The sequence below is a fragment of the Ipomoea nil genome, unplaced genomic scaffold, assembly GCF_001879475.1.
Source record: "Ipomoea nil cultivar Tokyo-kokei standard unplaced genomic scaffold, Asagao_1.1 scaffold0482, whole genome shotgun sequence".
In the NCBI taxonomy this organism is placed as follows: domain Eukaryota; kingdom Viridiplantae; phylum Streptophyta; class Magnoliopsida; order Solanales; family Convolvulaceae; genus Ipomoea; species Ipomoea nil.
This window is the reverse complement of record NW_017616910.1, coordinates 4,576,084-4,588,020: the sequence shown is the minus strand read 5'-3', so window position 1 is coordinate 4,588,020 and position 11,937 is coordinate 4,576,084. Positions and strand designations below refer to the sequence as shown.

At 37.3% G+C, this 11,937-nt stretch overlaps 3 protein-coding genes across 3 annotated transcripts; 1 reads left to right on the top strand and 2 right to left on the bottom strand.

The window, feature by feature from the left end:
• Positions 1-209: 209 nt before the first annotated feature.
• On the top strand, positions 210-2,790 carry LOC109173563 (protein trichome birefringence-like 38). The gene is made up of 5 exons (XM_019322803.1): positions 210-562; positions 664-835; positions 1,580-1,755; positions 1,833-1,994; positions 2,493-2,790. Exons 1-5 carry the CDS (start codon positions 210-212, stop codon positions 2,788-2,790), a joined length of 1,161 nt encoding a protein of 386 aa, XP_019178348.1.
• Positions 2,791-3,511: 721 nt separating this feature from the next.
• Positions 3,512-5,823, bottom strand: LOC109173684. The gene is made up of 3 exons (XM_019322964.1): positions 5,500-5,823; positions 5,384-5,426; positions 3,512-3,929 (listed from the first exon to the last, which is right to left on the bottom strand). The coding sequence occupies exons 1-3, from the start codon at positions 5,770-5,772 to the stop codon at positions 3,808-3,810; spliced, it is 438 nt and encodes a 145-aa protein (XP_019178509.1). The 5' UTR covers positions 5,773-5,823; the 3' UTR covers positions 3,512-3,807.
• A 3,607-nt stretch (positions 5,824-9,430) lies between these two features.
• Positions 9,431-11,400, bottom strand: LOC109173842 (tubulin beta-1 chain-like). Its single transcript, XM_019323173.1, has 3 exons — positions 10,785-11,400; positions 10,416-10,685; positions 9,431-10,204 (listed from the first exon to the last, which is right to left on the bottom strand). Exons 1-3 carry the CDS (start codon positions 11,176-11,178, stop codon positions 9,531-9,533), a joined length of 1,338 nt encoding a protein of 445 aa, XP_019178718.1. The 5' UTR covers positions 11,179-11,400; the 3' UTR covers positions 9,431-9,530.
• Between the last annotated feature and the right edge of the window lie 537 nt (positions 11,401-11,937).

Here is an 11,937-nt window from a genome sequence, read left to right as displayed (position 1 = left end):
TACATATACAAATTAATACCCTTGAAAATGATGGATCATCAATATATTCTTAAGCCCCAATCCATTGAAAATGGTCATCAACATTTCCTACAATTGCATGCATCTAATAAGTTGCCATTATGTCTGAAATTTTCTTCTCAATTTGGTCATCAAATCCCATTATATTTATGTCCATAATATAACATATTCCACACCCAAAAAAAAAAAAAATGGGTAAAGGGGTATGGAACAGTGTATCCATTGTCTTCATGATCTCCCTAGCCTTTGTATACTTCTGCTCCAAATCCCTGACCCCTTATTACTGGATCAGAGAGAGCATCCATGGAAGCAACAACCTGGAAATGCAAGTCCAAACTATCTGCAATGGAGGAAATCGACCAATCATGAAGAAAACAAAGTGCAACTGGTTCCAGGGGAAATGGGTGTGGGATGATTCTTATCCTCTGTATGACTCCATGTCTTGTCCCTTTATCCGAAAGGAGTTTCACTGCATCAAATATGGCCGCACTAATCTCCAGTATCTCAAATATCGATGGCAGCCTCATGGGTGTGAGTTGCCCAGGTGAGCGTTTTAGTTGAAACAGAACGGAACACATATTTTAATGGCAAGGTAAATGGGCATTTATGGACTGACCAATTAAGTTTGTTATAAATTTTGTGAAGGTTTGATGGGGAGGATTTCTTGAGGAGAATGAAGGGGAAGAAGATAATGTATGTGGGGGATTCTATGAGTCTTAATAATTTTGAATCACTTCTTTGCCTGTTACATGGCACAGTTCCAGGAGTGAAATACAAAGAAGAGTTTACTCCTCTCAACGTTACAGTCACATTTCAGGTCTGTTTTACACATATAAGCTCAAGTCACACTACTATTGCATAGATAGTGGGACAATCCTAACAAATTAGTCCGATACTCGATTTATAGTCACAAGATTTCAAATTTTACTCTTTGTTAGATTGTTTATTGGTCTGAGCCGGACAGTTATTGACAACTTAGATTGATTTACCTATTGTCACAAAATAGGTTTATCTAAATTATTTGAACAGTTGACCTAGTAACCAGCAACTTACATTGGTTTATCTTCTTGTAGGCAAATTGTTGTATGGACCATAATAAAAAGTACATTTTTAATATACTAAAAATACATTCTTCTTGTACTGAATGTACATTATACAAAATAATGTACTTTTCCTTAATATAATGTATATTTTTAATATATTTAAAATACATTACTTGTGTACTAAATGTACATTATTTGATAGTATATTCCACATAACTGTGTGAACCACCATCCACACAATAATGATTGCTTCTTGTAGCTCTTTGTCTGTTAGGGTCACAAGACATGCTTCATATATCCATAGTCAAACAATTTATTTGGCAACCATAAAGTTTCAAGTTTAATTTTGCAGTCAACAATGAGCAACTTAGATTGATTTATTTACTAGCTAGGATCACAAGACGAATTTCATGTAGAGCACACCTTTAAATAATTGGATTTTTCCGTAAATCAAAGTATTGCATTTGCATAGATAGATGATAAAAACATGATCGATGTGAATGTACTTTAATTTGCAGGATTATGATGTTGAAGTGATCTTGTTTCACTCTGAATTCCTGGTTGACATCGAGAAGGAAGGAATAGGTCGAGTGGTGAAGATGAAGTCTGTGAAGAATGGAGAGATATGGAAACACATGAACGTCCTCATATTCAACAGTTGGTTATGGTGGTTGAGGATGCCGCCAAAACAGCCGTAAACACTATCATCATCTTTCGACATGATTGAGGTTTGAGATTGTGAATGGGGTGAATAATAATGTTTTTTTGTAGGTGGGATTTTATCGAACAGGTGGACGGCAAGGTAGTGAAAGACATGAACCGTGTACAAGCTTTTCAAATGGCTCTTCAAACATGGGCAAAATGGGTAGACAGAGAAGTGGATTTCACCAAAACTAAAGTCTTTTTTCAAGGAGAAACTGCTGCCCATTATCGGTAACCCTTCCATTTTTCTTTCTTCAACGCTCATCATTTGTGCACTGAAATATGAGATTGTGTGTTTTATGTACACGTTCACCGGTTCTCATAAGAGGGGTTTTATTAGAATATCACACACACAATTGGGGGCGAGGACCAGACTCCCGTGAGAACGGGTAGTTTCATGACTAATTTCATTTATGATGATCAAGAGCTGAGAATTAATAAAAATAAAAATAAAAATATAATAACATTTTTGTAATTATAGCGTTGCATTTAGAAACACGCACTATTATATATTATGAATGCATTGTCAGTTATGGGTGAATATTAAGCGTTTCTAAATGTATTGCCGTAATTACAGAAATGCCAACACATTTTTTTTCTTAAATTGACAAATGAAATTAATTTACACGTTCTCCCGGGACACCAGTACTTTCTCACCTGATCTGATTCTATATAGCACTAGAATTTTGTTGAAGGGATAGGAGTAAAGTTTTTAGTGTGTTGATACAGTGGAGATATATGGGGGAAGACAGCAAAGGCGAGTTGCGAGAATGAGTTCATGCCTTTAAATGAAACAGTGATTTCCACGGCGGCGTCACCGGTTACCAACATAACCAAGAAAATTTTGAGTGAAATAAGGAAAGCGGTGTTTCTTCTGGATTTGGCAACGCTCTCAAGATTAAGAGTAGATGGGCATATAATGAAGTATAATGGAGTCCATGGCAGAGACTGCACACATTGGTGTATTGGTGGAGTCCCAGATACTTGGAACTTACTCCTTTATGCAGCCCTTCTTCAAGATACTTGATTGTATAATCTTACATCTAATGTCCATATTTCATTTCAACTTTGATTTGTGATGTTACATATCTTCATTTTTTTTTTTTTTTTTTGGTTTAAATTTTAAAGAGTTAATCTTGTTGGGTTTAACCGATCTGACTCATTTCATTTGAGAAAAGCGTTTAACCCTATTTCATTTTGAAGGTGTTTGATAAATAGTTGTTAATTGTTAGATGTTAATTGATAGCATTTGCTGGTAAATTAACTTATTAGCTAATAGCTGATTATATGCAAAATGACTTTCTCAAAAAGTTTATCAAAAAAGCTACTTTGAGTAACTTTTTAAATTTTAGCATTTTAGAGCGGTTATAAAAAGCTAATTAATCAAACACTCATATTGATTGTTTAACAAAATCAAACAGTTACTAGTGATCAAATAAGCCAAAATTGACTGATAAGCTAACTATGTTACCAAACACCCCTTTGTTTATTGAATGGAATTTTTGAAAAACATGAAACGCATTTGTAAAATACATTCCTAAATACTTGAAAACACATTTTTCAAACAAATTTTGGCTAAAATTGTCTACTTGACCCAACATCAATGCCATCATTATACTGTGATCCACCACTAACTTAAAGTTCATTTTTAGTATACTAAAAGTTTATTTTTAATACATTGAATGCTTAATTTTTGAAGGTTCATTTGTAAGTATACTAATTAAAAATGAACCTTAAAATACATTAAAAATGAACATTTATCAGTGTCCACAGTATAATTTGCCCATCAATGAAGTTGCTATTCATAGTTTTAGACTTTTAGTGGGTACGCCTAATAAATTCATGGATAAAGACAGAACACAATAAGTTTACATCTGATTGCTAAGAATTCCACTTGTGAGGCAGTACAATTATGTTGGAAAATAACACTAAAGGCACTGCCATCATCAAACACAGCATGTGTAACCATTCAACAAAATATGAGAATTTTCAACTTTCAAGCTATGAGGAGTAATGCAGTTGGACCGTGATAATAAGAATGAAATTATGCAGATTGAACCTCGAGCTTGGGGGTGTTCTCTTCGACTTTTTTTGAGTTTGGTAGGTATCTCCAGCAGCGTTTGTTGACCCCACTAATTTTCTTGGGTGAGTCGGCAATTGGAGTACCTGCATGTTATACATATTTGAAACATGTAAGAAATTGAATTTTAGATAAACCTAGTGCCAGCCGAAAAAAGAACCAAAAAAACGATGCAAGAAAGTATCAAATCCAAAAATAATAACAATGACTAGTAGTGTCGAGAGAAAGAATTCGCAAACCCTTCAGTTCAGCTTGTCAAGTGGTGCCCACAGTTTGTGTATGAACTGCTAGCTCTGGTTCCTAAACAAATGGCAATTGAAACCAAACCTTCATAAGAAGATTCAAGTTTCGGTCTGAACCTGATTGTTTTTAACATATAAAGGTGGCAATGGCACTAGGGAAGAACCCCTATATCGTTTTCCTTCTTCTTTGTTCTCTATTGTGCCACCTCCACATCCACACCAAAAATAAAAATACCACTCCCTGTTTGGTAAATTGTTAGCCTATCAGCCAATTTTGGCTTATCTGATCACTATTAATTTTTTGATTTAGTTAAAAAATCAATATAAGTGTTTGGTTAATTAGCTTTTTGCAACTCCAAAATGCTAAAATTCAAAAAGCTACCCCAAACAACTTTTTCAATTAGCTTTTTCAGAAAAGAAATTATACTAAGAGCTAATTTACCAAGCACTTTTCTACAATCAACTAATGTTATCAACTAGTTATACCCTCTAATTAACCCAATCAGCTAATAACCATTTACCAAATAGGGCCAATCTCTCAGCAAAACTCCACCCCTCCCTGTAACTGAAAGTTGGAGAGCGCTGTGGTTGATGGGGGCAACCATCAGCGGTGGCACTAATGATGAAGCTCCATCAATAGAAGCCATGCAAGGCAGTTGTTTGTCAATGAGGATAGACAAAATAATAGGTACAAGTAATAAGGAAAAGCCATGGTTTCAAAACCTCACAATTTTCTCTTAGGCATGTGTTGGTTTGTTAGTATCAGAAGCCATGGCTTCAACCTTTCATCAATGGGAGCAATGCAAGGCAGTTGTTTGTGGATGAGGATAGATAAAATAATAGGTAAAGAAACGAGGAGAAAGCATAAGCCATAGTTTCGAGATCGGATGTGTGTATATATATACTGGAACTGGATATTAACAGTTCAATTCAGGTTTTCATAGCAATGGTTCAGCCTGGACCATAGTCATCCCTAACACAACCAAACATATACAATCAATCACACAATTTATCCAAAAAAAAAAAAAAAAAAATCAAACATCAGACATTATTGTAAGCTTAAATTGTAAGCTTAAACTACAAATTAACTAAATCCTGCTGTTTTTAATCACTTTCTTTGGTGATCAACAGCTCAAAATTAACATACTTCTTACTAAACATCAAATCAGAAACGCAATAAATTAATAACTAGACATTATTCAACTGAACAATTCCATGCATTCCTCAATTAATAAGAAATGCCAAATTTATTAATAAAAAAATGCAAATATAATAAACGAGAGAAAGAAGAAACCGACCGTCTTTATGAGCGATGCCCCAAGCCTTTCCGTGCGTCCCACTCTGCAACAAGCCCATAAACCCTTTAAACCTCAGAAAAACTCTAAATCCAAATTCGTAAAAGAGTATCGAGTACCTTGTAGAGATTGATTTTGGTGATTTGGTAAGAAACGTCAGTCCAGTGGGTTTTAGCCATGTGATAGCCAATGCCCCAGTTGGGGAGAAACTGCGCCACCTCGAAGAAGTTCTTCTTCTTCTTCCGCTTCGGCTTCTTAACGCCGGCCGCCGCCGCCTCAGCCGGAGGATTGGGAGGAGTGGCTGAAGTGCTCAGATTTCTCAGGAAGTTGAAGGAGAGTCTGAATAAACTGGCGGCTCGATCCGCCGATGGCCTTGCTAGAGCAGTCGCCATTGTTTTCCAATCAGCCAACTGCAGAATCTGCTGCCCTTCGGAGTCCAGAGAGCTAATTTTTCGTTTTAATTTTTGGGCCCCAAGAAAAACAACAACGCCTAATCTGGGCCTTCATTTTTATTTTTATTGATGACCTATGGCCCATTTCAATTTTTCTTTTGTAAAATTTACAATTTATTACTCCGTATTTGATTTGCACACTTTAGTACTTAACGTCACATTTGATATGTCTGATTCGGTTGATTAGGTTTGATTGAAATTAATTTTTATTTAAATTTTTAGAAATTTAAATTTATTATTATTGTATAAAATTTATAAATTATATTTATTAAACACAAAAAATTCAAATTTTAAAATATTAAAAAAAAACAAAGAAATAATAATTGGTTTGACCAACGAATAGTAAACGTGACAAGTAAAATGAGACAGAGAGAAACTCAAAATCACAATAACCAACAAGACTGTTGGAAACTTATTGATGAGAGAAATTCGCAATTACTATTTGATGGTATTTAATGGGTAAGCCCCACTTTGATTGACAACTTCAAATCAAGAAGGTCAATATGTCACTTCCACTGTCAAAACTCAAAACCACTGCTCGAGGTATACATTGGATAAATCCTGTCTAAGCTAACTAACAGGGTCGTTCCAATCAAAATTGGGGCCCTGTGCAATATTAAAACGTGGGCCCCTTTTTTCAAGTAATTTTTATATTAGTTATAGAGAAAATTTCAATTTTGGTCATATGATTAGAGGAGCTTCGTTAATTTCAACACCTAACTTTTAAAAGTGTCAATTTAGTACCTTGAGTATGTAATTTTTGTCAATTTTGGTCACTCTGGTCAAATTGCCGGTCAAATTTCACCGGAAAATTTTAATAGTTGAAATAATGAGGGTATTTTAGCCAAAATTGACATATATCTTGTGTAAAATGCTGATGAAAATTTTCTAGAGAATTTATCTTTGGAACCTTTATTTATCGATAAATCTCTTTTAGGACCATTTTTCACAAGAATATCTATTAATTAGAATCAAGGGCATCTCAATTTCTTGGATCATATAAGTCAAATAAAAGCTAATCATTTAGTTTATCACTGTGACCAACATCATCTAAACAACTACCAACATTCTTATTATTTTCATTGCCACAGTGATACCTATCATCGTTGTGCACAGTATCATTTAGATTTTAGATTTTTTCCAATCTCACAATCATCTTGATCTTCTATATGAAGATTAGCATCTAACAATTTTTTCTTGGCATCATCTTTTTGCTCCTTTATTTGACTTTTTCATCTAACAATTTTTTTTTTTTTTATAATGAATTTTTCAAGAACTCCCTTTTGAGATTGAGTTAGTTGCTCAATTCTTCTTTTCTTTTTACGCTTCTCAAACCCAGATGAATATTTTCTAGAAGACATAAAATTCTAAGGAAAAATAAAAATTTATTTAGAAACTCTATGAATAAATAATCAATCAAGAAACAAATTCTTGAATATATTATTCTGAAATCAGAATTATTAAGTCATGTAAATAATACAATAAACAAAAATTGTAAAACAATACGTAATTTTAATTACCTGTCAAGAGAATTGAAGAACTTTAGAATTTGTATGATAAAAAAAATTGAAGAATCAGTAGCACACGAGTTGAATCTCGTCTTTGCGTCAATTCATTAAATTGTACTGGCTGGACAAAGAATAAAATTAAATTATATAATGCCTGCAAATTATCATCTTTAATAACTTATTTAGTGAATTGAGAATTCCCAAATTGACAAATTTAATTTACAATTTTGCATAATCAATTAGTAACTCAAAAAGAGCACTACTCAAATACTGAAATTATAAATAATACTCAAATTAAAGTGGAGGATGAACAAATACTCAGAGAGCTGTAGCAACTTCCTTCACACACGTCATCTGCTCAAAAGATTGGATATATATTAACTCTGCAAAAGTAATAAACAAATACCTAGACAATTTGTTGTAGAAATATCTCGTGAATCGTGATTCTCCTCTGTCCGTCCACTCCGTCGTAATTCGAACGCTATATTAAGGACTTACAGCACGTTTGGTTCACGGAATGAATTTTGAGGTAATAGGAATGCTATTCCATAAGGAATGGAATAGGCAAGGAATAGAATAAGAATTATATTATATTGTTTGGTTCTCAAAAGGAATAGACTTTAGGAATTATATTACCGTGTTTGGTTGGTTTAAGGAATAGAAATGAAATATGTTTTAAAAGACATAAATACCCTTATAAAAATATGTGGTGGTGTCGATGGTGGCGGTGTTGCTGGTGGTGGTAGTGGCGGCGGCGATGGTGGTGGTGGTGGTAGCGGCAGTGGTGGCGGCGGCGGCGGCGGTGGTGGTAGCGGCGGGTGGTGGCGGTGCTGGTGCTGGTGCTGGTGTTGGTGTTGGTGGTGTTGGTGGGGTGGTGGTGCTGGTGGTGGTGGCGGTGGCGGTGGGAGCGGTGGTGGCGGCGGCGGTGGTGGTAGCGGCAGTGGTGGCAATGCTGGTGGTGTTGGTGGGGTGGTGGTGCTGGTGGCGGTGGTAGTGGCGGTGACAGCAGTGGTGGCGGCGGTGGTGGCGGTGGTGTTGGTGGGCTGGTGGTGCTGGTAGCGGCGGCAATGCTGGTAGTGATGGTGGTGGTGGCGGCGGCGATGGTGGTGGTGGTGGCGGCGGCGGCGGTGCTGGTGGTGGGGTGCTGGTGGCGGTGGGGGTGGTGGTGCTGGTGGTGGTGACGGGGTGTAAAATAGGAAGTAGAAATTTTAGGCTATTCATGAGAACTCAGTAATAGCCTAATACCAGGGGGGCCCTGGTAATAGCTATTACCTTATCTGGAGGAATAGGGTATTACCGGGAATATTATTCCCGGTAATAGAAACGGTTACCAAACACATGAATAGACCTATTACTGGGAATGCTATGTCATTCCTGGCCTATTCCGTGAACCAAACGGGCCATTAGGGAATAGGTTAGTCGGCTTCGCAAAGTTCGCATGCAGAATCGCTATTCGCTGCTATATATATATATAGTATAATTTTTTTTTTAAATAAGGGGCCCCCAAAATTTGGGGGCCTTGTGCGCCGGCCCTGGGCAAGTTTGCCCAGGGACGGCCCTGCTAACTAATTCAAACCAAGAAAACTAATAGAACGCTCCAACTGGTTGATTAACTTGTAACCTTGTGATTATCAAACCAACAGTATAACTAACTTGGCTCTTGGCTGGAGTTGTCCCATACTTGACATGCTAGTTGGAGATCAAGATCAAGTAACCACCAATCTTATTCTACCAATCAACTCTATATAAACATACACAAGTTTAAATCCCAAACTTGAGGGTTCCTATTGCTCCTACTTTGAAAATTAGTGGGGAAATACCTTCCTTTAAAGAAAAATTTATAAACTTATTTTAGATTAATTGATCCATTGAGCTGTGCATCAAGACAAAATAGTTGTACCTGCCATTGTTGGCTTATCAGATATTGATAGGTCTCAAACAATTAGTTTGGCAATTAGGACATTAGTATTTATCATATTGTTGTCATCTGTCTCTTGCATATTGACATTGTTCAGTGGTGTGTTCCTTCTGTGTAAGTATCCCCACTGTTATAGCGATTGATGAAATATTGAGAGTAACCAACAGAGAGTAAAAGATTGCAATCCCATTGAAAAATGGTTTTGACATTGTCAATACAACATCATCAGTATCCTACAGACAGGTATGTAAAACTTGTGCATATGGGATCAATCAATCCTCATACTCTTCTTCCTCTTCACCCTCGTACTCATCCTCATCAGCTGTTGCATCCTGGTACTGCTGGTACTCCGCAACCAGATCGTTCATGTTGCTCTCCGCCTCCGTGAACTCCATCTCATCCATTCCCTCCCCGGTGTACCAGTGCAAGAAAGCCTTTCTCCTGAACATGGCAGTAAACTGCTCGCTCACCCGACGGAACATTTCTTGGATCGAAGTTGAGTTCCCGATGAATGTGGATGCCATCTTGAGACCAGTTGGCGGGATGTCACACACGGTTGATTTCATATTGTTGGGAATCCACTCCACAAAATAGGAAGAGTTCTTGTTCTGCACGTTCAGCATCTGTTCATCAACCTCCTTCGTGCTCATCTTCCCACGGAAGATAGCTGAAGCTGTCAAGTAGCGCCCGTGTCGAGGATCAGCTGCACACATCATGTTCTTCGCATCCCACATTTGCTGTGTCAGCTCAGGGACAGTCAGTGCACTATATTGTTGAGATCCTCTCGAGGTAAGAGGAGCAAAACCGACCATGAAGAAGTGAAGACGGGGGAATGGAATGAGGTTCACAGCAAGTTTCCGGAGATCAGAGTTAAGCTGGCCAGGAAACCTCAGGCAGCAGGTAACACCAGACATGGTTACAGATATCAAGTGGTTCAGATCACCAACTGCAACAAACCATGATGTTGAGAATTGAGATTGACAAGAACAAGATCAATAAAAATGGAAGAAAGTAACTATAAGTAAAGGATAAGCATCGAGCATGTTTGGATATTATCCTCTATGCAGTTTTTCATTAAGATTAACACAACTTTTGAGCTAATTATTTGTGAAGTATCATTAAACACAATTACATCCTGAAAGAGTAGGTTGGCTTACAGCTTGGAGTGGTGAGTTTCAGTGTTCGGAAACAAATATCATACAAGGCCTCATTGTCGAGAACCATGCACTCATCTGCATTCTCCACGAGCTGATGAACGGATAATGTGGCATTGTAAGGCTCAACAACGGTATCTGAGACTTTTGATGATGGGAAAACAGAGAAAGTCAGCATCATCCTATCAGGGTATTCCTCTCTGATCTTTGAAATCAGAAGGGTCCCCATTCCGGATCCAGTTCCTCCACCCAACGAATGGCAGACCTGAAACCCTGTACATCACAACGGAACACGTTAGCACCTACAAGTTTTTCCACACATGAATATCATCAAATCACAAAATAAATTCTAACAAACATTTCAGCAAACACCTTGCAGACAATCGCAATTTTCCGCTTCCTTGCGAACAACATCCAGAACGGAATCAATCAGCTCAGCTCCCTCCGTGTAATGCCCCTTAGCCCAGTTGTTACCGGCGCCGTTCTGTCCGAACACGAAGTTATCGGGCCGGAAAATCTGGCCGTAGGGCCCAGATCTCACGCTGTCCATGGTACCCGGTTCCAGATCCATGAGAACAGCCCGAGGCACATACCGCCCACAGCTAGCCTCGTTGTAATACACATTGACGCGCTCCAGTTGCAGATCCGAATCCCCGTCGAAGCGTCCGGTGGCGTCGATGCCGTGCTCCGCGCACACCACCTCCCAGAACTTGGACCCGATCTGGTTGCCGCATTGGCCACCTTGAATGTGAAGAATCTCACGCATTTTCAGAGGAAGAAAAAGGGAACGAGAGATTCTTCGAGAGAGATGGAGGGGCGAAAATGGAGAGCTGTCCGGGAAAGAGGAAATGGGAGATGAAATTGGGCGATGGCTTTTTATAGGAATTTATTGAGCGGTGTTAAAATTTTGGAGATTTGAATTTTGAATTTGAGGGGCTTGAGAGGGGAGAAGACGGACGGCGGAAATGGGCTGCGGCTTCGAGGGTGTAACGGATACAATCTGACGGACCAATTGGGGAATCCAAATAAATTTTTATTTTAAAAATAGGAAAATTTTATAATGTTCTGCTGTGTCCGACTGTCCTTACGCTAAATTATAATTAAGTCACCGAACTTTAAAAAATTACAATTGATCTCTAAATAATACAAATTTATGTAATTCAATTTAAATTAATTTGTTTACCCATTAATATGTTCACATGTCGATTATCGTATTTAAAAATAAAATTTTTACTTTATTTTAATAATAATTTTAAATAAAATAATTATTTTAAAATTAAAATTAAAAAGAATGCTGGAAACGAAGGCCATCTATGGAGACAGAGCCCTTCGTCTCCATAACCGACCAAAGACAAAGGGGTTTTCTTTTTCTCTGATCAACCATGGAAACAATGGCTCCAACTGTTGTTTATTTATTTTTATTTAAAATAATTATTTTATTTAAAATTATCAGAATTAAAAATTTATTTTTAAATACAATAATCGATACGTTAGCATATTAACAGATAAAGAAGTCATTTTAAAT